Source organism: Lynx rufus, unplaced genomic scaffold, assembly GCF_022079265.1.
Source record: "Lynx rufus isolate CCGP_SWC_20201006 ecotype Redwood Valley unplaced genomic scaffold, mLynRuf1.p SCAF_18, whole genome shotgun sequence".
In the NCBI taxonomy this organism is placed as follows: domain Eukaryota; kingdom Metazoa; phylum Chordata; class Mammalia; order Carnivora; family Felidae; genus Lynx; species Lynx rufus.
The window spans coordinates 12,889,007-12,914,517 of record NW_025814832.1 but is presented as its reverse complement, the minus strand read 5'-3'; the positions used below and the strand labels follow the sequence as shown (position 1 = coordinate 12,914,517).

At 34.8% G+C, this 25,511-nt stretch overlaps 1 protein-coding gene across 6 annotated transcripts in view; it reads right to left on the bottom strand.

Moving 5' to 3' along the window:
- Positions 1-25,511, bottom strand: part of BCAS3 (BCAS3 microtubule associated cell migration factor) — a 616,861-nt gene that overhangs the window by 514,832 nt on the left and 76,518 nt on the right. For all 6 annotated transcript variants that reach the window (XM_047080915.1, XM_047080917.1, XM_047080916.1 and 3 more), the window contains one exon: positions 5,679-5,751. In XM_047080915.1, coding sequence (XP_046936871.1) covers positions 5,679-5,751 — 73 coding nt within the window. The remainder of the gene's footprint in view (positions 1-5,678; positions 5,752-25,511) is intronic.

Here is a 25,511-nt window from a genome sequence, read left to right as displayed (position 1 = left end):
CAGTTCTCTGTATTAAGTCTCTTGGGGCACCTGGGTGGTTTAGTAGGTTGAGTGTCCAACTTCAGCTCAGGTCATGATCTCGCAGTCCGTGGGTTCAAGCCCTGCATCAGGCTCTGTGCTGACAGCTCAGAGCCTGGAGCCTGCTTTGGATTCTTTGTCTCCCTCTCTTTCTGTCTCTCCCCCACTCACACTCTGTCTCTTCCTCTCTCAAAAATAAACATTTAAAAAATATTTTTTTAAAAAAAGTCTCTTATGGTTTGCCTCCCTCTCTGTTTTTATCTTATTTTATTTTTCCTTCCTCTGAGATTTTCTCAATCATAAAAAATGATTTCTATATTTTGGAGCTACTAATATTCAAATAAAGGGCTAGTATGACTATAAAGCAAGCTTATTAAAATCTATTCACTAAAAAATAAATATTTTGAGGGCCTACTAGATAGAAGACATTGTGCTTAATAACAAGAAGATAATAAAGTCAAGACAAAGTCAACATTCTCAAGGTGCATGTGACATTAGACAGTATCTCAAGCAGCCACTGCATGAATGTATGGCTTTCTCCATCTCCATTTGATTCAGTCACTTCTCTTTTAATTATTCTCCTACCTTTCCATTAGTTCAGTTTTTTCCTTTTCCTTCCTCAATGGTTCCTTATATCAACCACCTTTATGTATATGAACTTGAGTTTATTTTTTTTAAGTGAACTCCACACCCAACGTGGGGCTCGAACTCATGATCCCAAGATCAAGAGTTGCATGCACTACCAAATCAGCCAGCCAGGCACCCCAAACTTGAGTTTCTTAATTCAAACTACAGCAGTCTACCCTTACCTACAGTTTCATTTTCTGGATTTCAGTGTTACCCATGGTCAACCACGGTCCAGAAGCAGATGATCCACCTTCTGAAGTACCATGAGAGGTCAATAGTAGCCTAACTACGTCATAACACCTACTTCATTCACCTCACTTCATCTCATCACATAGGTATTTTATCATCTCACATCGTCACAAGAAGAAGAGTGAATACAGTATAATAAGATATTTTGAGAGAAAGAGACCATTACATAACTTTTATTACAGCATATTGTTATAACTGTTCTATTTTATTATTGTTGTTAATCTCTTATTGTGCCTAATAGGGGCACTTGTACCCCAGTGTTTTTTTTTTAATGTTTTTATTTATTTTTGAGACAGCGAGAGACAGAGCATGAGCGGGGAAGGGGCAGAGAGAGAGGGAGACACAGAATCTGAAGCAGGCTCCAGGTTCTGAGCTGTCAGCACAGAGCCCGAGGCGGGGCTCGAACTCACAGACTATGAAATCGTGACCTGAGCTGAAGTCGGACGCTTAACCGACTGAGCCACCCAGGTGCCCCGTACCCCAGTGTTTATAGCAGCACTCTCAACAATAGCTAGATTATGGAAAGAGCCTAAATGTCCATCAACTGATGAATGGATACAGAAATTGTGATTTATATACAATGGAATACTACGTGGCAATGAGAAAGAATGAAATATGGCCTTTTGTAGCAACATGGATGGAACTGGAGAGTGTTATGCTAAGTGAAATAAGTCATACAGAGAAGGACAGACTCCATATGTTTTCACTGCTATGTGGATCCTGAGAAACTTAACAGAAAACCATGGGGGAGGGGAAGGAAAAAAAAATGGTTAGAGAGGGAGAGAGCCAAAACACAAGAGACTCCTAAAAACTGAGAACAAACTGAGGGTTGATGGGGGGTGAGAGGGAGGGGTGGGTGGTGATGGGTATTGAGGGCACCTGTTGGGATGAGCACTGGGTGTTGTATGGAAACCAATTTGACAATAAATTTCATAATAAAAAAATTAATTTAAAAAAATCTCTTATTGTGCCTAACTTATAAATTAAACTTTACCATGAGTATGTATGTACAGGAAAAAACAGTATATATAAGGTTCGGTACTATCTATGATTTCAGGCATCCACTGGGGGTCTTGGAACATACTTCCCCTAGGAAACGGAGGACTACTATACCTTAGATACACTCATACCCTCCTTTCAAGTGCCTTCCATTTTTGTTACTTTATTTAAAACTGGAATGGGGTGGGAGCACATGGGTGGCTCAGTGAGTTGAGCATCCCACTCTTGATTTCAGCTCAGGTCATGATCTCACCGTTCAGGAGATTGAGCCCTGCATGGGGCTCTGCAGTGATAGCACAGAGCCTGCTTGGGATTCTCTCTCTCTCTCTCTCTCTCTCTCTCTCTCTCTCTTTGCTCCTCCCCCACTCACACACACTCACACACTTGTGCACACACTCACTCCTTCTCTCAAAATAAATAAATAAACTTAAAAAAAAATTGGAATGGGTGGGGAGGGAGCATGCCCTGTCTTAAAATTACTTTGCATTAGACAAAAGTTGGCACTACACTTCATTAAATAAGAGTATTTCTAGGCCTTGGTAACCACAGTGCAATGTGGTTTGGAGAACATCGATTAAGGAAGCATTTTCCTGATTGATGAAAAATAACTCATTTATGATCATCTACCTCTTCTGGAAGGTTATGCAGTGTATTAATGTAGCACATAATAAAAACAACAAAAAATCTTATGTATTTCTTAAATTAGCTACTTCTATTTTCCAATCTCCATGTGCTTTGCATGTTCCTGCTATCATGCAAAGAAGATCCCCTCTGCATTTAATAAAACAATGTGTTAAAACAAACAAACAAACAAATCAGGGCAGTCCCTTTACACTGAAAAACTTCCAGCTAAGTAGCTATGTAACAGTATGTGTCACTCTGTTTGAAACAATAAAAGTAAAATCAACAACAAAAGTATACTCCACTTCTACAGAAATATACTGAGACAACATATGCACATAACAAAAACTCTACTAAGAAGTTACTGTTTAAGTAAGTGTGTAACTTATTTGCTAATTTTAAAATAATTCTATTATTAACTCTAAAAATAACTGGCCAGAAAATAGGAAGGTTGGATGCATGAACAAGAAGTTAGGGCACCCTAAATGCAAAGGTATGTTCCATCTACAGACCTGGCAAGTGGGCAAAGGCCTGGGTCCACAACTAACTATGACTGAATCTCACTTAGTTTCAGTTTCTTCATGTATAAAATGAGAATAGCACAATCTCCTCCACAGTCTTGTTTTAAGATTAAATGATGTTACATAGTGGAAAATATGTAACAGACTAGATACATAGTAGGCATTCAACATTTGCTTTCCATTCCCCAGTGCTATAATAGCATAGTCAACAAGCACATGCCTCATAAAAATTTTGAGTTATAACTTTTTTCTAAATCCCAGAATCTGGGAAACAGATTTTAAAAGAATTGACCTATAATTAGACTCGTTATTATATTCAACTTTGGAGTTATTAAAAAGTGTCTAATCTGTTCAACATCACCATCTTCTAACCCACTGCACACTTAGAATTAACTCTTAAAATGTGTACATATTCACAAAGCACTAGCTCAGAGAGAAAATTCTATTCACCAGCAAGCATAATGCAATACTTGCAAGAAACACAAGACAATCCTATGTGGAAATGTCCTTGAGACAATAAACATTCTGACAAAGATGCTACATACAGTTGTTTATTATAATCAGATCAGCAAATAAGTGAAAACAAAATGAGTATTTCCTGCCATCATCTTCCATTAGAAAGAAAGGTATAAAACAAGAGAGAAAAAAGACAGCATGCAGGCAAGAGAAAGCTTATATATAATAACAAGACACCCTAGAAGTTACAGAAGTTACAGTCCATGAAATGACTTGTGAACTTAATTCAAAAGTATCTTTGCATTTATTCATCAATAACCACTCTTAAAACCACCCAGCAAATGATATAGAAGTCTCTTGCTAGAATGATTCCTCTACTGTGAAATAATTTAAGGAGCAGAAATGAGAAGAGGAAAATAAATGTCTACAATAGATATATTTTCTTAAATAGGCAAATTCTATTTTAATCAGGACTACATTCATTACCCCTGTGGTGATTAATTTTGTGTCAATGTGGCTAGGCCACAATAACCAGATTTGGCCAAATAATATTCTAGATGTTTCTGTCAAGGTAGTTTTATGTAAGATTAATATTTAAATCAGTAAAGTTTGATTCTTAAGCAGATTATGCTCTATAATGTGAGTGTGCTTTATCCAGTCAGTTGAAAGTCTTAATATGAAAAAACAAAAACAAAACAAAAAACTGACCTCCTTGGGGGAAAAAAGAATTCTATCTTTGGACTGAAATTGCAACTCCTCCCTCAGTGTCTAAATTTTGGACTTGCCAGCCTTCACAATCATGAGCCAATTTCTTGAAATCTCAATCTCTCTCCTTCCCTCTTTCTCTCTTTCTCTCTCTCTGTCTCTGTCTCTCTCTCTCTCTAACCATAAACATACACACACATATATCCCACATGATACTGGTTTTGTTTCTAGGGAGAACCCTAACTAATATGACTCCCATACCATTAAATTCAACCCTCAATAAATGACCTCATCACCAACTACATATAATCACCTTACTCTTCCTTTTTGTCTTATTTTTTTTTTATAAAATGATCCCTCAATAAATGAATCTTGTAAAAACAAAAACAATCTCCTTAATCATACAGTTAGCAGGGTTGATAAGGAATGGAAAACCTTTCAAGAACTGCAAACCCAACCCAGCAGGTAGGCAAATGCCTTCTACAAATACATCTTTCTGTGGAGTTTCCACAGGTCTACATGCACTTGAACTTAAAGGGCCAAACATCAGGAAAACTGAAATCAACAAAGTTTCCCTCCAGCACAGCAGCTTATCTTCTTCTGTGTGACACCCATTCTTTTTCAGCAACTTTGTCAACACATCAGTGCCCTAATTCTCACGCTGGCTTCAATATAGTATTGAGTTCCTCTAGCCAGATTATCATCTCACTTTTTGCATCTTCTCAACTCCAGGATTCCCATTTGGTTTTCTATAATTTCTAACTCCTTACTGAAATCCTTTATTTGTTGAGTCATTGTTACCATGCTTTCTTTAATTTTAGAAACACAACTCATTTAGTTCTTAGAACATATTATATGAATATAATATGGTATAACAACTCTAGAAATCTGTCTTCCTCCACAATGTGCAGCTACTAATGTCTCTGCTCTGCTCTGCTTTTCTTTAATTCTTGTTATTTTAAAGCCTAGTTTCCTGGAGTTGCCCCTGTGTCTATGTAGCTTAGCCAATGATTCAACAGAGAATTTACTTAAATACTCAATAAAAGTTGTCATCCTTTCCAAAAGGATCTATGTGTGGTCAGGGTAGTATATCCAACATCCAGAACAGTTTCAAGTCTCCCCACATTTTAGTTTAGTCTCCACTGTGGAAAGCCATCATAAAAGTTACTATAATAAAAAAACACAGAAACTAAAAAACATTTTCCTTAATGATGCTAATCTTTTATTTCAAAACTGAATTCTGTTCTATTACTTGTTTTCTTTTGTCTCCTACTGTAATCCTGCATACGAGAAAACAGTAGGCAGAGAAATAACAAGGCCTCAGCCACAGGAAACCCTAAATATGTTTTTAATTCCTTTCTCTTCTCTCTTGTAAGAGCATTGTCTTATGGTAACAAAGATTTTAGGATAGCAAAATTCACTCTCTGGAATAACAATATAAACTTTTAATAGTGGTTCAAAGAATTTTTTTAATTTCCTTACCCAGAAGATCCAGTGCTCTTACAAACACCAAGGAGGGGCCTTTTTTCAGCAAAGTTGTCACACTTTTGAGTACCTGATAAGGAACATAAAATAAAATGTAAAATAAAACTTTGAGAAGTATTCTTGTATATTTTCCATTATCTTCATGCTCTCAAATTATTTACAGCTGAAGAGACAGCAAAACATTCATTATAAATTGACATAATTTATACACTTGACTGAACAAAAATAGAACAGCTATAAGTAAAACATAACTATTTTTAAAGTGGAACCAGCATTTAAAACATCTTTTTTAAAAAACTGGCACCAACTTCAATCTTATACACATTCTCCATGAGATCAGAAACCTCTTCCAACTCCACCAACTAATTACCTAAGACTAGTATAATTTTCATGTCAAAACTAAATAAAGGTAGGTCAGGCCAGAAAAATTATAAAATTATAGGCCATTATCAATATACATAAATGCAAAATTCCTTTTCAAAAATGTAAACTGAGTAGCAATATATGAGAAAAAACAAAGTCTCATAACAAAGTTGGATTTACTCAAGTTATAATTTCACATTACAAAACCTACTAATGTAATTGCTTATATTAGCAATGTAGCAGATGCAGAAAAAACATTCTATTCTGCACTATTCTATATACTATCCTGTATTCATCTAGTCATGATGAGAACAAAACAAAACAAAAAAACTTGTTTTCTTGTCCCAATAATGATTATCTACAAAATATTCTACAACAAAATCATAGGTAATGCTTTCAGAGTACTGCCATGAAAATCAGTAATAACACAAGGATATCCAATTAAATGTTCTATTCAACCCTATTCTGGAAGTCCTAGACAGGATAATAACAATAAATGAACTCAATAATATTGAGTTCAGGGGCGCCTGGGTGGCGCAGTCGGTTAAGCGTCCGACTTCAGCCAGGTCACGATCTCGCAGTCTGGGAGTTCGAGCCCCGCGTCAGGCTCTGGGCTGATGGCTCGGAGCCTGGAGCCTGTTTCTGATTCTGTGTCTCCCTCTCTCTCTGCCCCTCCCCTGTTCATGCTCTGTCTCTCTCTGTCCCAAAAATAAATAAACGTTGAAAAAAAAAATTTTTAAAAAAAAAAATAATATTGAGTTCAATAATAATAATATTGAACTCAATAATGTTGAGTTCAATAATATTGCTGGATATAAAATCAATGTAATAGCAGCAACAAGCAGAAGAATAAAGTCAGGAGTCAGAACCACAAAAAAAAAAAAAAAAAAAAAAAAAAGATGCTCAACCTCACACATGAGAGAAATTCCACTTAAAACTATATTGAAATTTGCTAATTTTCAGAAGTGATAATGGTACTATGGTTATAATTTTAAGATTCCTTATCTTTTGGAAATAAATAATAAAATATTAACCAATAAGCTGGCATGATATCTGGGAGAAGATAGTTCACAATTTTCTGGATAAAGGGGAATAGATGTTAATGAAATAAGATTAGCCATAAAATGATGGGTAATAGATTATTAGAGATTGATATACTATTTTTACTACTTCTGAATAAATTAGAAATTTTCCATTAAAAATGTTTAAATTAGGGGCGCCTGGGTGGTGCAGTCGGTTAAGCGTCCGACTTCAGCCAGGTCACGATCTCCCGGTCCGTGAGTTCGAGCCCCGCATCAGGCTCTGGGCTGATGGCTCGGAGCCTGGAGCCTGTTTCCAATTCTGTGTCTCCCTCTCTCTCTGCCCCTCCCCCGTTCATGCTCTGTCTCTCTCTGTCCCAAAAATAAATAAAAAACGTTGAAAAAAAATTTTTTTTAATGTTTAAATTATACTTATAAACACTGACCTTTACATAAGACCTTCTCAAAAAAATCCAAAAGTTCTGTAAAATTTTCTGGTTATATCAATCAGTTATAAATGCAAATAGCCTTCAATAGAGAAATATCACTGCTAAGATTTCATCCTACATATATACTCAGCCATGAGGAAAGTAACTTGTATACAAAATTATTCACTGTAGCATTGTTTGTAACAGCAGAGGACTAGTAAGTTCTAAATATATAACAAAGTATTTCCTATAGCTGTAAAAGAATAAATGTATGCTCTATGAAAATATGGAATGAAATCCAAAAAAAAAAAAATATATATATATATATAATAACAGAAAAATACAAAATATTGTCCCATTTTTTGTATAACATGGAGAAAAAAGACTTATTTGCATATAAACATATCCACACACACTCTAAGATACATACAAAATCTTATCTAATGGCCACCAATGGGAGGGAGAATGGAAAAAGCAAAAGACAGAGAACAAAAATGGGAAAAAAAGTTTTTCATAGTCTATATACTTTATACTTTTCAATTTTAAAACCATATGAACATGTTAATTTCCCCCCAAATTTTGCTTTGTTTTGAAATAAGGAGACAAATGCCAGAAGACACCAGTATGTGTTTGTTTCACTTTCTGAGATAAGCTGGTAGACTGAAGATATGCATTTCATTTTGTCCGTTCTGAAAATTCCAGTGAAAGCATATTAAATCAAACAGGGTTAAAAACTATATAATAACATCAACAAATACTGGAACTAGATAAGTGATAACTAACTTAGCAGTCCTAAGTGAAAGTTCAAGCTACTCTTGGGAGAAAAAACAGAATCTGAGACTCAAATTACTTGACACCTGATTATACCAGGTATACCTGAGATTTATCCTTATACAGTTAGGAGATTGTAAAGGAGTTTGTAAGCTTTCTCTAGAGAATTTAACAAGTCAGTCCATGAATAAAAGACCAAAAGACACTGTCAGTCAGAAGACCCCAACAAAGAGCACAACTAAAGCACCAAACAATAAATTAAAAATTGACAAACACATCACAGAACTTTCAATCAGGTTTTTAGTTTGTCACTTATAAATATGTGCAGACAAGGAAAAGGAAAACAATCATCTGCAAAGTGGCTAACTCTATACAGGAAGAAAAACATCTATCTATCTATCTATCTATCTATCATTTCTAAGATATAAGAGAAGCTATTTTAGGCATGGAACAATACAAGAATGCAATGAAAATGGACTCTTGGAGAATAAAAGAGAACTCCTGGAAATTAAAAAACAAGATAGATTATTTAATAAACTCAACACAAGGGTCAAAGGTAAAACTGAGAAAATGTCTCAGAGAGCAAAAACACAAAACTAGAGGAAAATGGCATTAATCTACACACACACACATGAAATGTTAAAGGAGCAATCTCAAAAGTCTAATATAAATAGGAGAAAAGGGAAAAAACAGAGAAAATAGAGAGGAAGAAATCATCTATGAAATGTTTCAAAAAAATTTTCACTGAACAAAAGTATATGAGTTTATAAGCCCTTTGAGAGTCTAGAACAATTGATTGAACAGATCAACCCCAATATGTATCGTTTCAGGATAATGGCAACAAGAAGTTTCTACAAGTCTCCATGGAGAAAAAACAGGTTGTTTACAGAAGCAAGAATTCCAGTGGCTACTCTAGGTATTATATAACATCAAAAAAAAACCCAGCTAACATCATATAAACTGAATGCTTTCCCCCTAAAATCAGAAGCAAGGCAAGAATATCCATTCTCACCACTGCTATTTAACTTACTACTGGAAGTTCTAGCCAAGGCAATAAGACAAGAAGGAAAGAAAAAAGGTATACAGATAAGAAAGGAAGAAATAAAATCCCTATGTGCTGATAATATGACTGACACATAGAATCAACATCAAACATAACAAAATAAAAAAGAAGCAAATTAGTGAGTTAGTTCAGCAAAGTTATAGGAGATACGATCAACATACAAAAATCAACTATTTCTTAGAATTACCCTACAACCCAGCAATTGCACTACTAGATATTTATCCAAGGGATACAGGTGTGCTGTTTCGAAGGGGCACATGCACCCCAATGTTTATAGCAGCACTATCAACAATAGCTAAAGTATGGAAACAGCCCAAATGTCGATCAACAGAAGAACAGATAAAAAAGATGTGGTATGTGTATGTGTGTGTGTGTGTGTGTGCGTGTGTGTGCGTGTGTGTGTGTGTATATATATATATATATATATATATATATACACCATTGTGTGTGTGTGTGTATATACATATATATATACATATATATATATACATATATGTATATACATATATACATATATGTATATACACACACACACACACAATGGAGCATTACTGAGCGATCAAAAGAATAAAATCTTGGCCATTTGCAACTACGTGGATAGAACTAGAGGGTATTATGATAAGCAAAACTAGAGAAAGACAAATATATGACTTCACTCATATGAGGAATTTAAGAGACAAAACAGACGAACATAAGGGAAGGGCAGCAAAAAGAATATAAAAACAGGGAGGGGGACAAAACATAAGAGACTCTTAAATACAGAGAACAAACTGATGGTTGCTGGAGGGGCTACCGGTGGGGGATGGACGAAACGGGTAAGGAACATTAAGAAAGAAACTTGGAATGAGCACTGGGATGTTATACATAAGAGATGAATCACTGGGATCTACTCCTGAAAACATTATTGCACTATATGCTAACTAACTTGGATGTAAATTAAAAATAAATAATTAAAATTAAAATTAAAATTAAAAAAATAAAACAGGATATCCTATAGTGGATGTACCTGGAGCATATTATGCTGAATGAAATAAGCCTGACAAAGAAAAACAAATATTGCATGATCCCATTTAAATGTGGGATCTGCAAAGAATGAAACTAGACCTCTTTCTTACACCATTCACAAAAATAAACTCAAAATGGATAAAGGACCTGAATGTGAGACAGGAAACCATCAAAACTCTAGAGGAGAAAGCAGGAAAAAAACCTCTGACCTCAGCCGCAGCAATTTCTTACTTGACACATCTCCAAAGGCAAGAGGAATTAAAAGCAAAAATGAACTATTGGGACCTCATGAAGATAAAAAGCTTCTGCACTGCAAAGGAAACAACAAAACTAAAAGGCAACTGAGAACAAACTGAGGGTTGATGGGGGGTGGGAGGGAGGGGAGGGTGGGTGATGGGTATTGAGGAGGGCACCTTTTGGGATGAGCACTGGGTGTTGTATGGAAACCAATTTGTCAATAAATTTCATATATATATAAAAAAAATAAATTAAATAAAATAAAATAAAATAAAAAATAAATAAATAAAAATGATGTAATTAAGAAAATAAAATAGAACTGAATTTAAAACACAAAAAAAATAAATAAATAAAAATAAATAAATAAATAAAAGGCAACTGATGGAATGGGAAAAGATATTTGCAAATGACATATCGGACAAAGGGCTAGTATCCAAAATCTATAAAGAACTCACCAAACTCCACACCCAAAAAACAAATAATCCAGTGAAGAAATGGGCAAAAGATATGAATAGACACTTTTCTAAAGAAGACATCCAGATGGCCAACAGGCACATGAAAAGATGCTCAACATCGCTCCTCATCAGGGAAATACAAATCAAAACCACACTAAGATACCACTTCATGCCAGTCAGAGTGGCTAAAATGAACAAATCAGGAGACTTTAGATCTGGAGAGGATGTGGAGAAATGGGAACCCCCTTGCACTGTTGGTGAGAATGCAAACTGGTGCAGCCACTCTGGAAAACAGTGTGGAGGTTCTTTGAAAAATTAAAAATAGATCTACCCTATGACCCAGCAATAGCACTGCTAGGAATTTACCCAAGGGATACAGGAGTGCTCGTGCATAGGAGCACTTGTACCCCAATGTTTATAGCAGCGCTTTCAACAATAGCCAAATTATGGAAAGAGCCTAAATGTCCATCAACTGACGAATGGATACAGAAGATGGTGGTTTATATATACAATGGAATACTACTTGGCAATGAGAAAGAATGAAATCTGGCCATTTGCAGCCATGTGGATAGAACTGGACAGTGTTATGCTAAGTGAAATAAGTCAGGCAGAGAAAGACAGAAACCATATGTTTTCACTCTTATGTGGATGCTGAGAAACTTAACAGAAGACCGGGGGGGGGGAAGGGAAGGGTGGGGAAAAAAGTTACAGAGAGGGAAGGAGGCAAACCATAAGAGACTCTTAAATACTGAGAACAAACTGAAAGTTGATGGGGGTTGGGGGAGAGGGGAAAGTGGGTGAGGGGTATTGAGGAGGGCACCTGTTGAGATGAGCACTGGGTGTTGTATGGAAACCAACTTGACAATAAATTATATACATAACACTGAATATTATAAGTTATATATTATATATTATCATATACTGAATATTATAAATTATATATATTATTATACACTGAATATTATAAATTATATGTATTATATATATTGTATATATATATATATATATAACACTGAAAAAAATAAATGTGGAATCTGCAAAAATTGAACTTATAAAAGCAGAGAGTAGAATGGTGGTTGACGAGGATTGGGGAGTGGGGGAAATGACGAGATGTTAGCCAAAAGGTGCAGAGTTTCAGTCATGCAGGATGAATGTACTCTGGAGATGTACAGCATGGTGACTGTAGCTAATAATATTATATTGTATACTTGAATTTTGCTAACAGAGTAGATTTTATTTTCACCACACCAAAACAACACAAAAAAACAAAAAACGGTAACTACGTAAAATGATAGCTATATTAATTAGTTTGAGTGTGGTAATCATTTCAGGATATATACATACATGAAACATCACACTGTAATCTTAAATATATGTAATTTGTAATATAATTTGGCAATTATACCTCAATGTAATGTATACCTCAATTATACCAATATGTAATGTAATTTGTCAATAATACCTTAATAAAGCTGGGGGGAAAAATCAGCTATTTCCATCTACTAGCAATGAATGTATGAAAAATGAGATTAAAGGTACAATAACAATTTGTACACCTGCAACTAATATTACACTAACTGGAATTTAAATAAAAACTTCTTTAGAAAGTAAAATTACATTTATAATTGCTCTAAAATTAAATACTCAGGTATAAATCTAACAAAACATGTGTAGAATTATATACCGAAAACTACAAAATGCTGACAAAAGAAATGAATGACAATCCAAATAAATGGAGATATATAATTGATATAAGATACACAGATTAAGGGAACAGAAAAGCACCCATAAATATGGCCAACTGATTTTTATAAGGGGGAACAGCAATTAAATGGAGGAAGAGTAGTTGTCTTTTCAACAAATAGTCCTGGAGCAAATGGATATCCATAAGAAAAAAATAAAACCTAACCTAAACCATACACCTTATCCAAAATTAACTCAAAATAGATCATAGATTTATATGTAAAACTATGTAGCTTTTAGAAGAAAATTTAGAAGAAAACCTGCAGGACCTAGAAGAGTCTCAGACATACACAACATAAAAAGTATGATTCACAGGACCAAAAAAAATCAATAAATTGGATTTAATTAAAATTAAAAACTAGCAAAAACTTTTAATAATAAAAAAAAAGCTACACTTTGGGGGAAAAAAATACTTACAAAACACATGTCTGACAAAAACCCCATATCCACAATATATAAACTCAAACTCAACGCTAAAAAAAACATACAATCCTATTAGAAAATGGGCCAAAGATATAAAGAGATATTCCACTGAGGGGCACCTGGGTGGCTCAGTCAGTTAAGCATCCAACTTTGGCTCAGGTCATGATCTCACAGCTTGTGAGTTTGAGCCCTGTGTCAGGCTCTGTGCTGACAGCCCAGAGCCTGAAGCCTGCTTCAGATTCATTCTCATTCTCTCTCTCTCTCTCTCTCTCTCTCTCTCTCTCTCTCTCTCTCTCTCTCTCTTCCCCTCTCCCACTCACACTCTATCTCTCTCTGTCTCTCAAAAATAAACATTAAAAAAATTTTTAAATAAAAAAAATGAGATATTCCACTGAAAAGATACGGGTAGCAAATAATACAGATGAAAAGACTGTCAACAAATAATACAGATGAAAAGACTGTCAACATTACCAGCCATCAAGAAAATGGAAATTAAGACCACAATGAGATACAATTATACAGCTATTAGAATAACTAGAAGAGAAAATTATTACAGTGACAAATGTTGGCAAAGATGTAGAGAAACTAGATCTTTCATACATTCCTAGTGGAAATGTAAAATAGTGCAGTCCCTCTAGAAAAGAGTTTGATGTTTTCTTTAACACATCCCAGAAATCACAGTACTGGGCATTCATCCCAGAGAAATAAAAACGTATTTCCAAACAAACTTGTACACAAATGTTTATAGTAGTTTTATTTGTAGTAGCCAAAAAGTGAAATCATCCCAGATGTCATTCAACAGATGAATGATATCTCTATACCATGTAATATTAATCATTACAAAAATGAAACTGTTCATACACTGAACAACTTGAATATAACTCAGGAACATTGTGCTAAGTGAAAAAGCCAATCTCAAAACTTCACATACTGTGTTATTCCAGGTATGTAACAATCTTGAAATGACAAAATTATTATAGAAATGGAGAGCAGACTGATGGTTCTCAAAAGTTAGGGATGGTGGAAGAAGACAACATGAAGGAAATTGTTGTAGTGATGGTCTAGATTTGTATCTTTTTTGTGGTGGTGGTTAAAGCGATCTACACTTGTGATCAAACATCATGGAACTATGTGCACACATTCCAGCACTGTCGATTTCTTGGTTAACATATTATTCTATACTTATATATGATGTAACCAGTGGGAAAAATTAGGTGAAAGGTACACAGCACCCTTCTCTAGTATTTTTGCAACTTCCTGTAAATACATAATATTTCAGAAAACTCCTTGCTAGGATTGCTTTATAAATGTTTTTCTACAATATTAAATAATTTGGATTTTACTCCTTAAAAGGTACATATGTCTTGCAGAAGAATGAAACTGGACCACTTTCTTACACCATACAAAAAAATAAATTCAAAATGGATGAAAGATCGAAATGTAAGACAGGAAAGCATCAAAATCCTAAAGGAGAAAACAGGCAGCAACCTCTCAGCCACAGCAAATTTTTACTAAACATGTCTCCAGAGGCAAAGGAAATGAAAGCAAAAATGAAGGGACCTAATCAAGATAAAAAGTTCTTCACAGCGAAGGAAACAAGCAACAAAACTGAAAGGCAACCAACAGAATGGGAAAAGATACCTGCAAATGACATACTAGATAAAGGGTTAGTATTCAAAATCTATTAAGAACTTCTCAAACTCAACACCCAAAACAAATTATCCAGAGAGGAAATGGGCAGAAGACATGAACAGACACTTTTCCAAAGACATCCACATGGCTAAAAGATACATGAAAAGATGCTCAACATCACTCACCATCAGACAAATACAGATCAAAACCACAATGAGATACTACCTCACACTTGTCAGAATGGCTAAAATTAACAACTTGGGAAGCAACAGATGTTGGTGAGGATGCAAAAAAAATTTGTGCTGTTGGTGGGAATGCAAACTGGTGCAGCCAACTCTGGAAAACAGTATGGAGGTTCCTCAAAAATTTTTAAATAGAACTACCCTACAACTCACCAATAGCACTACTAGGTATTTATCCAAAGGATACAAAAATACTGATTTGAAGGGGCACATGCACCCTGTTTATAGCAGCATTATCAATAACAAATTATGAAAAGAGCCCAAATGTCCATCAACTGATGAATGGATAAAGATGTGGCATGTGTGTGTGAATATATACATACATATATGTGTGTATGTATATATGTGTGTATATATATATAAGAATATATATACATATATGTATGTATAGACAATATGCATTGTACATATATATTACGTATGTATATTTATACACATATGATATATATACACACATATACATACACACACACACACACATATACACAAACACAATGGAATATTACTCAAAGATCAAAAAGAATGAAATCTTCACATCTGCAACAATGCGGATAGAACTAGAGTATATCATGCTAAGCAAAATAAGTCAGAGAAAGAGAAACATCTATTATTTCACTCATATGTGGAATTTAAGGAACAAAACAGATGAACACAGGGGAAGGGAAGGAAAAATAAAGTAAAATAAAAATAGAGGGAGGTAAGCCATAAGAGACTTAAATATAGAGAAAACTATATTTAAATTGAACATTGCTGGAGGGAGGTGAGTGGGCAACAGGCTAAATGGGTGATGGGCATTAAGGAAGGCAGTCGTTGGGGTGAGTACTGGGTGTTATATGTAAGTGAGGAATCACTAAATTCTACTCCTGAAACCAATATTACATTATATGTTAACTAACTTTATAAATGATTAATTTACTAAGGATTATGTGCTGTTATCCCTGCTAAACAAATAAATCAAATTTCACAATTAACAATGTAACTTGAGTGAAGCACAAGTTAACAATTAACTGGTCCAAAGCCCACAATATTTATGTTCCAAATTAATTACAGCTTGACTTCATCTATGCAAACCTAATTCTTCACTCCTACATATTTCACCTTCACTTTTAACAATAACTATTTTACTTCTGCTTCCTGGTCTCTGTAAGATCTTTACAGTTTGTACCTGTGTTATACATAACAACTTGATATTCTGATGAATGAAACATCATGTCTTTAAAATGCAAATAATACTGGCAAGAATAGTTTGATTGTTTTGCATTTCTCAAACCTAAACGGAAGAACTCCCATTGGTTTCAGCTGACCTAACAGGTTACATAAGTACTCCCGACTTTGCACTAGAAGGTCAGCCACCTGACACTTACTGAAGACTTATACTCTTCATGGATATTCAGAGAAGATAGCCAAGCAAAAATTTTAAACCCTCTCCCTCAACACAATTTTAAAAACCTTAACTTGCCAAAAGCATAACCTCCAACGCAACTACTACCAAAACCATGCAAGTAGAAAAGACCAGCGTCAACAATAAGCAAACAAATAATAACAGAACCTCCAAATCTATTTGAGGCATGCTTTTCAGTTTAAAAAAAAAAAAACAAAACTTTAATTTTGGAGTTAGAAAACTAAGTAACAAAACCTTAACTCTGCTTTAAATAATGTCATTGTAGATGGTTTGAAGAAATACAGTTTTTAAAGTGTTAGTATAAAAATTCTACAATCTCATGAACACTATAGCTATTAACCTGATTTTTCATGCAGTATAAATAGGAGCATGTACTCTCCATGATGCCTAATGGAGTCATCACCCTCCCATAACGTAATCCTCCAAATTGTAGAGATTAACTTTTTATATATAAAATTGTGTTTATTTGCATGTACAATAGAGAGAATGACGTTACACACACCTGTTCTACAGCATTTAACAGAATGTAGCATGATGATTGAAATGAAAAGCGGCTAGCCAAATCCATCAAATATAAAAACTATTGCAATCCTGTTGTAAAGTCCTTTTGTTAAACTCCTTTTATTCTAAATCCTTTTAATTCTGTCCTATAACACTAAAACATTTATAAAAAGCTTAAAATCCTAATAAATCGCACAATTAAAGTAATGAAAATGGGCTTGCCCACCAAGTCACAACTCCCCTCTCCCTCAACAAAATTCAAGACAGTTTGCATGTCAGAAAATGTTAAATAATATCCCCCACCATACATACCATTATAAACTCATTTAAACCAAAGAGTTTAAGCTCATAAATAAGCCTTAAAGATTTCAAGAAATCAAACAGAAACCACTTTTGCAAGGATCCGAAAACAGATCCAGAGGCAAATACAAATCCAAGTGATAATGAAATATTCCAACTCTACTATGATGGCTTGAACATAAAGATCTTACACAAAAGTATGCTAATACTAATAAAATTTAAATGAGAATGTATTTTACAGAAAGATCCCATTGAACAATTTAATGCATCTTATCAGTTAATTAAACCATTTCCAAGCCTCCTCCATTTTTTATTTTACTGAAATAATTTTCTTTTAGAAAAGATTTAATCCAACCAGTTTGTCCATGTCCAGTTTTCCTTATAGATTCTCTCAATGTGAGCTTCAAGTTGCAGTCATTATTCTGCAGATCTAAATTTTAGCTAGAAACATGATTCTATTGTCATTTATAGTCAAATTTTATTGTGTGTAATTTTAGATTCTTTCAGGATCTTTTCCCACTAAAAAATTATATTTTCTTACAAAATTTTCTACTTTATGCTTCAAAATAATCTCCAGTATAATCTGGGTAATCCTCATATTTATATCTTACCTAAAAGAGAAAAATGCAAGGAATTTTTTAAGACAGAGAAGACAGAGATGAAGTTGGAGATGAGCAGGGAGATAGATACAAGAAACTAGATACAGAGGTTGCAGGTTCCATCAACCAACCACAAGGAGGATAAACAGGACAGAAATCTTATTACCTTGAACAATTTTATCTAAATATGACCACCAAAGACATATTTGTCATTTGCCTCAAACATCCAAAATATGTGTAATACATTTTAGCTTCCACAGTTTCAAAAAGTTTAATATATTAAAGACATTTTTTCATTACAGCTAGCTTTATTACCTTCCTCCATAAATTAAAGTGTTCGATATGTGAAGTATCCCTTAATAATGGCATCACATGCTTCACTTTAATAATCTGGCCTTTGCGGCTCTTTCACAGATGAGACTCCTCAGACCCTAACAAACACAAAGTACAAACCATCCATCTGACAGCTGAGTAAACTGATACTAAGAGAGGTTAAATAACTCGACCAAGTTGTTGTGCTATTAAATGCCACATGTGAACCTGAAAGACAGTCCAGAATTCCTTCCTTTGCTACCATTGGTCACTGAAAAAAGCTACTGCCAGAAAATTAGGATCAACTTCCCTGCTGAAAAATAAACAAAATTATTGGCAAAGGCTAATGTATTTAATCCCTTAGTGCTTTAATTCTTTCATCTGTAAAGTGAGGATAAATACCAATACCTCACATAGGATTGCTGTGAGGATTTAGAAAGATAATAAATGCAATGGACTAAGCAAGGTGCTGTAACATGTAACAACTCAATAATCTTGATGTAGTTATGATTGTTGCTGGCAATAGTGTGGTGAATCCATTCATCTGCTTTTCTGGTAAAAAACAAAACAAAACAAAACAAAACAAACAAAATACTGTTCACATGCTTGAGTTTCTATTTGCTCTCCTACCATGGGGCCAGTATCTCTTTGACCTAACCCCCTCTGTGTCTTGTACACTCATAATGGAATACGCCAAGCACACTTCTGCCTCAGGAATGCTGCACTTTTCTGCTCTCTGCTTAGAAATACCAAGTTATGCCCTAGTTATGTGCATAGGTCACTTGCATGCTTTTTTTTTTTAGGTCATGCTAAATATTTTCCAATCAGAAAGATCATCGCTAATCATGTTCAGGCTCCTTACTCTGATTTTTCTTCAAAACACTTAACAGATTACATTATAATATATATGTATTTCTCTTTGGTAAATTATACCTGCATTAAAAATATGAAGCAAATGAGAAATTTGTTCAGTAGCAAAGGAAATAAACTGTGTGCATAACATTGATAATGGTTAATTAGAATGGTTAAGACTAGTGAGCTTTTCCTTTTTCTTATCTAAAATGTGACGAAAATATTTATAATTATTAAGGGAAAAAGGTATAGAGGAGTTTATTATCCCACTCTTTCTACCTTTCTGGGGCTTTGATGTTTTTCAAAATAAGAAGTTGGAATATATATGCATTAGAATACAAAGTAATCTACTTCATTCAAAATGTTAATTACATCCACTTTAGAAGTGATGGCCAATGCTACAACATAAAGGTTTTTAACAAGTTTTACCTCAAACTTTTTAGAAAAAAGGTTTGCCTAAAACGCAAAATAACCTCAGAAAGGATAACTAATCTTTCATTTGAATTGCTGAACTACAAACGTGAACATGATCATGCACAGTCCCATATCAAAGTCAAATAATATTTACAATTGTTCTTGAGTCTTAATCATGAATATAATAAATTTCCTACATATTCACAGTCATTGTATACATGTATATTTCACATTTCAAATAAAACATATGTATATTAAATACAGATATTTTTTAGATGTGTTTTACAAAATGGGATCACAGTATACATATCATCTGAATCTTATTTTCCTCACTCAATGCATCATGTACATCCCTCCAGGTCAACATCTAATGCACTTTTTCATAGCTTCCTAATATTCCATGGTGCACCCACAACATAATTTATTTGACTATTCCTCTTAATGTGTGCATCCAGGCTGTCTGCTATAAACATTCTTGTAAATATATAGTATATCAGTATAGACTGATACTTCTGTTCCTATGAAGTAGACTTTCGAACATGAAACTGCTAAGTCAAAAGACATGTGTGGGATTGAAAGATGTATTTAATTTAATAAACACTGTTTGCTCATTTTCCAAAAAAGCTTTTAAAATTCACGTTCCTCCTGGGGCACCTGGGTGGATCAGTTGGTTAAGCATCTGACTTTGACTCAGGTCATGATCTCATGGTTAGTAAGCTCAAGCCACATGTCCAGCTTTGCACTGACAGCTCCGGGCCTGGAGCCTGCTTCGGATTCTGTGTCTCCTCTCTCTCTCTGCCCCTCCCCCACTTGTGTGCGCGCACGCGCGCTCTCTCTCTCTCTCTCTCAAAAATAAATACACTTGTAAAAAAAGCATTAAAAGGCAAAATTAGTCTCAAACCATACATGTGGCATTACATCACAGTTTATATTAATACAGAAACTCTGTATATACCAGAAAAGAATGTACATTTAGTTTAGAAAAAATACACTCAGGTAAGAAAGGTAAAGAGGAAGTTCATGATGAAAATTCTATTATATGGCTAGTATGAGAATAAAGGAAGCAAAACCACATTACCAAAAATCTAAAGATGTTTAGGAATTATCTATTTACAAATGTAAAAATTTACAAATGTGTAAATATAAATATGCATGCACTTAAAGACTTGATTTTAATTAGCTTAACATGTTAAGATTTAATGCAAAATATCCAAAGGCCAATGAACATGTTTTCTAGTCCTAAATTTTGATTTGAACATAATATAGTAAATAGAGCATGGAATTTGAAGTCAGACACAGGTGGACACACAGAAACACACAAAACTCATTTCTGCAACTAATTGCTTTATAACCTTAATTCTGAACTTTAGTCTCCACTTCTATAAACGAGATTCTACCTAACCTACACATAGCAAGTGCTTAATAAATGGCAGCTATTATAATAAAGTAAGATAAAATGAAAGAATTCTAGGGGAGAGCTGATGTTAAAAAGTTGGCGAAAGAGCACAAATCTTTCACCATAAACTAAACATAGCAGGCAATTATTAAAAAACAATGTTGAGCTTCACACAGTGCTATAAGCTATTTGAAAGAATGCAAGAGATAAACAAAAGTAGTCTTATTAAAGTCATACCTCCTCAATAGGAATTTCTGGACTTCGGAAAACTAGCACACATGAAATAATAAGAAGAAAACTAAATGATAGGCATTAGGTTCTCTTTTAAGCACCAAATAGCTCATAGAGATCATCTTTGCTTGGTTGATAAGGAAAGTTTCATGGAGAATATCAAATTGGAATTAGGAGTCCATGAAGGATAAGAATATGTGGATAAGGAGAGGAAAAAAAATAAAAACATGGACACAAGAAATACAAATGAATCAACATAGGACTGAAGTCCAAAGTATGTATATGTTTAACTAGACAAGGATTTATTGTCAATTGACTAATAAAAAATAAAGTTGATGAGTTAGGACTGGACCAGTTTGGACCCTAAAAAAGAGAGTTTGGAATTAAAGGTGATATACAACAATAAGCCTTTATCAAACAAGCAAACAAATAAAACTACTAGTTAGAGAGGAATTAACCAGCAGCATTATTTATAAAGACTCTAGTTAACAATGAGAAATCTGATTTAGGGAGTGGGATGGAGAACTCAAGCTTATTTTTCTCCAAGTCCTTTGCAGTTCCACATAAATTCTAAATCAACTTGTTGAGGTGCTAGGGTGGCTCAGTCAGTTAAATATCTGACTTTGGCTCAGGTCATGATTTCATGGTTCGTGAGTTCGAGCCCTGCATTGGGCTCTGTGTTGACAGCTCAGAACCTGGAGCCTGCTTCTGATTCTGTGTCTCCTTCTCTCTGCCCCTCCCTGCTCACACTGTGTCTCTCTCCCTCTCAAAAATAAACATTAAAAAAAAAAAAACTAAATCAACTTGTCAATTTCTTCAACACCCTAGTGTTTTGATTGGGATTTTGCTCAATCAACAAATTAATTAATCTGTATAATGAGTGCTCTAACACATTGGTTCTCAACCAGGGGTGATTTGACAATGCCAGGAGACATTTCTGATTGTCATGACTAGGGGCAGAGGAGGACATTATTCATTGCAGTCTCAAACCAGATAAAACTGAAATGTCCATTAACAGTAAAACAGACAAATATGATACATTCATACAGTGGGTAACTTTCACAGGGTCATCATACTTTTTCTTAATGGGACAGACAGTAAATATCTCAGGCCTGTGGGCGATGATGTCTCTGAAACAACTACTTAGCTTTGCCCACTTAGCACAAAAGCAGCCTTAGACAATATTTGAACATATAGACATGGTTGTATTGCATGAAATTTTATTAAAAAAAAAAAAAAAAAACAGGGAACCAGCTGTGGCCATGTCTGTCAGCCCCTGCTCTATGTCAGCCTCTATACGGCAGTGGGAGTTCACAAAGGGGACAGAAGGAGGTTGTGCTAGTGACATCTAATAGGTAGAAGCCAGGGAATGCTGCTAGACACCTAAAATTATGCAAGAAAGACCTTCGCAACAAAGAATTTTCTGGCAAATATGTCATTAGTGCTGAGAAACCCTGCTCTACAGTGATGGAAATTGGTAAGCTATAGCTTCAAAAAACAACATGAAGGCATTTGAAAACACATGTCTAAATAAGAAGCCATGCAAAAGAATGTATACTCTATGATTCTATGTAAGTTCAAAAACCATAGTGTTCAGGGGATGCACATTTGCAGTAGCTTAAAAAGAAAGGAACTATTCACCATAAAAATCAAAAATGGTGATTTCTTTAGAGGAAGGAAAGGAGACTGACTCGAATGAGTCACTTGGGGGCTTTGGGCTTGCTAACAGTGTTGTGGTTCTTATCCTCCATGTTGCTGAAAAGGTACTCATGTTACACTGTATATCTTAAGCTATATATGTTAAACTGTTTATGTCTTATGTACTTTTCTAAACCTGTTATAATTTACAATATAATCAGAAACCAAAAGTTATTGAAGTTAAATTTGACAGAATGGAAGATAAATTTAAGAAATCCTCCTCCAAAATTAGAACAAATGGAAAATGAAAGATAAAAAGCAAAATTAAATAAGAAAGTTATAGATGCCCAATATCTAACTTGTAAGAGTTCCAAAAAAAGAGAATAAGGAAAACAGAAGGAAATTATAAATAAAATAATACAACAATTTTCCAAAACTGAATAACATAAAGCCCTACACCATACCCTCTATTCTCCACACAGCAGAGTATGATGCTATAAAAGTACAAGTCTGATTGATCGAATTTGCAAAACCCTCTAGTGGCTTCCCAACTCATTCATAGATGGAAAATAAAAGCCAAAAATACTTATAATGGTTTACAAGTCCTACATCCTTTGGTTCATCATTTCTCTCTCACCGGTCTCTTAACACCCCTCACCCTTTCTGTCTCACTAGCATCCTCTTTGAAGTTACCCAAATATGCAAACAATGTTCCCTCCTTGGGGTCTTGACACTCTGCCTGTAAAGGATGACTAATTTTTTCAAGTCCTAAGGTTATTTGACATTTAAAGCTAGGTAAATGATTTGTTCATTTTAGCCACTCTGACTGCCGTGAGGTGATATCTGAGTGTGGTTTTGATTTGTATTTCCCTGATGAGGAGCAACGTTGAGCATCTTTTCATGTGCCTGTTGGCCATCTGGATGTATTCTTTAGAGAAGTGTCTATTCATGTTTTCTGCCCATTTCTTCACTGGATTATTTGTTTTTCGGGTGTGGAGTTTGGTGAGCTCTTTATAGATTTTGGATACTAGCCCTTTGTCCGATATGTCATTTGCAAATATCTTTTCCCATTCACAATGGAATACTATGTGGCAATGAGAAAGAATGAAATATGGCCTTTTGTAGCAATGTGGATGGAACTGGAGAGTGTTATGCTAAGTGAAATAAGTCATACAGAGAAAGACAGATACCAAGTTTTCACTCTTATGTGGATCCTGAGAAACTTGGCAGAGGTCCATGGGGGAGGGGAAGAAAAAAAAAAGAGGTTAGAGAGAGAGACAGCCAAAGCATAAGAGACTCTTAAAAACTGGGAACAAACTGAGGGTTGATGGGGGGTGGGAGGGAGGGAATGGCAGGTGATGGGTATTGAGGAGGGCACCTTTCAGGATGAGCACTGGGTGTTGTATGGAAACAAATTTGACAATAAATTTCATATTAAAAATAAAATAAAATAAAGTTAGGTAAATGAGGGGCACCTGGGTGGCTCAGTTGGCTCAGCGTCCAAGTCTTGATCTTAGCTCAGATCATGATCTCATGGTTCATGAGTTAGAGCCCTGTGTTGGGCTCTGCACTGACAGCAAGCAGCCTGCTTGGGATTCTGTCTCTCCCACTCTCTGTCCCTCCCCCTCTCAATAAAATAAACTCTAAATAAATAAATAGATAAATAGATAAATAAATCTAGGTAAATGAGTGATTTCTAAAAAATAAAACTTAAATTTCAATAAAAAAAGAACCTCTGTTGTTAAATGAATACACATTTAGGACTGTCCTGTCTTCCAATAAACTGATGTTTTTGTCTTTATGAAATGTCCCTCTTTATCCCTGGGAATACTTGCTCTTAAGTCTCTAAATAAAGTCTTTACCCAATACTAATACAGCCACTCCGGCTTTCTTATTATTAGTTTCTACACAGTATAAATTTACCACCTGATTACCTTAAATGTATTGGTATCTTTATATTCAACATTTATTTTTTATTGACTGCATATAACTAGGTCCTGTCTTCTTTTGGATTAACTAAGTCTTGTTTAATATTCTATTTTATCCCTTCTATTGTATGATGAACTACATTTATTTGGTTTTGTTGTTTTTTTCCTTCTGCTTTTCCTTTTCTCTCTTGCTCTAACAACTGCAGTATGTGTCTAAGTTATTTCACTCATTATCAGGAAAATACAAATTTATCTTCAAATAATATAGTATTTCATCTATAATTCAAGACTCTCCTAACAGTATATTGTTCTTTTTCTTTTTTTTCCTTTTTTTTTTCTTTGAGAGAGAGAGAGAGCACGCGCGAGCACCCACACGCACACTGAGCAGGGGAGAGGGGCAGAGGGAGGGGAGGGAGAGGGAGAGGGAGGAAGAGGGAGAGAGAGAGAGAGAAAGAGAGTCAGAGAGAATATCTTAAGCACTTTCCATGCTCAGTACGGAGCCTGATGAGGGGCTTGGTCCCACGACCCTGGGATCATGATCTGAGCTAAAATCAAAAGTCAGATGCTCAACTAACTGAGCCACTCAGGCACCCCAAGTATATTTGCTCTTTAAACCACTAGTTATCCTCATATGCTGTTCATTCTTAATTTTCAGTTCCTATTTAAGGCAAAAACAAAAACAAAAAACTAAGTATCTGGTGTGGGTTTCTTTTCCTTTGAAGGTTAGCCTGTTTTCTAGCTAGGTTGTTCACCTGGTTGAATTCTTGACAGAAATGTCTTTGTGGAACATGATAAAGGCAATGACAGAAGGACAGAAAGAATTAAAAATATGATATTCAAAGAGATAAGCAGAGAATTTTCCAGAATTATGTAAAG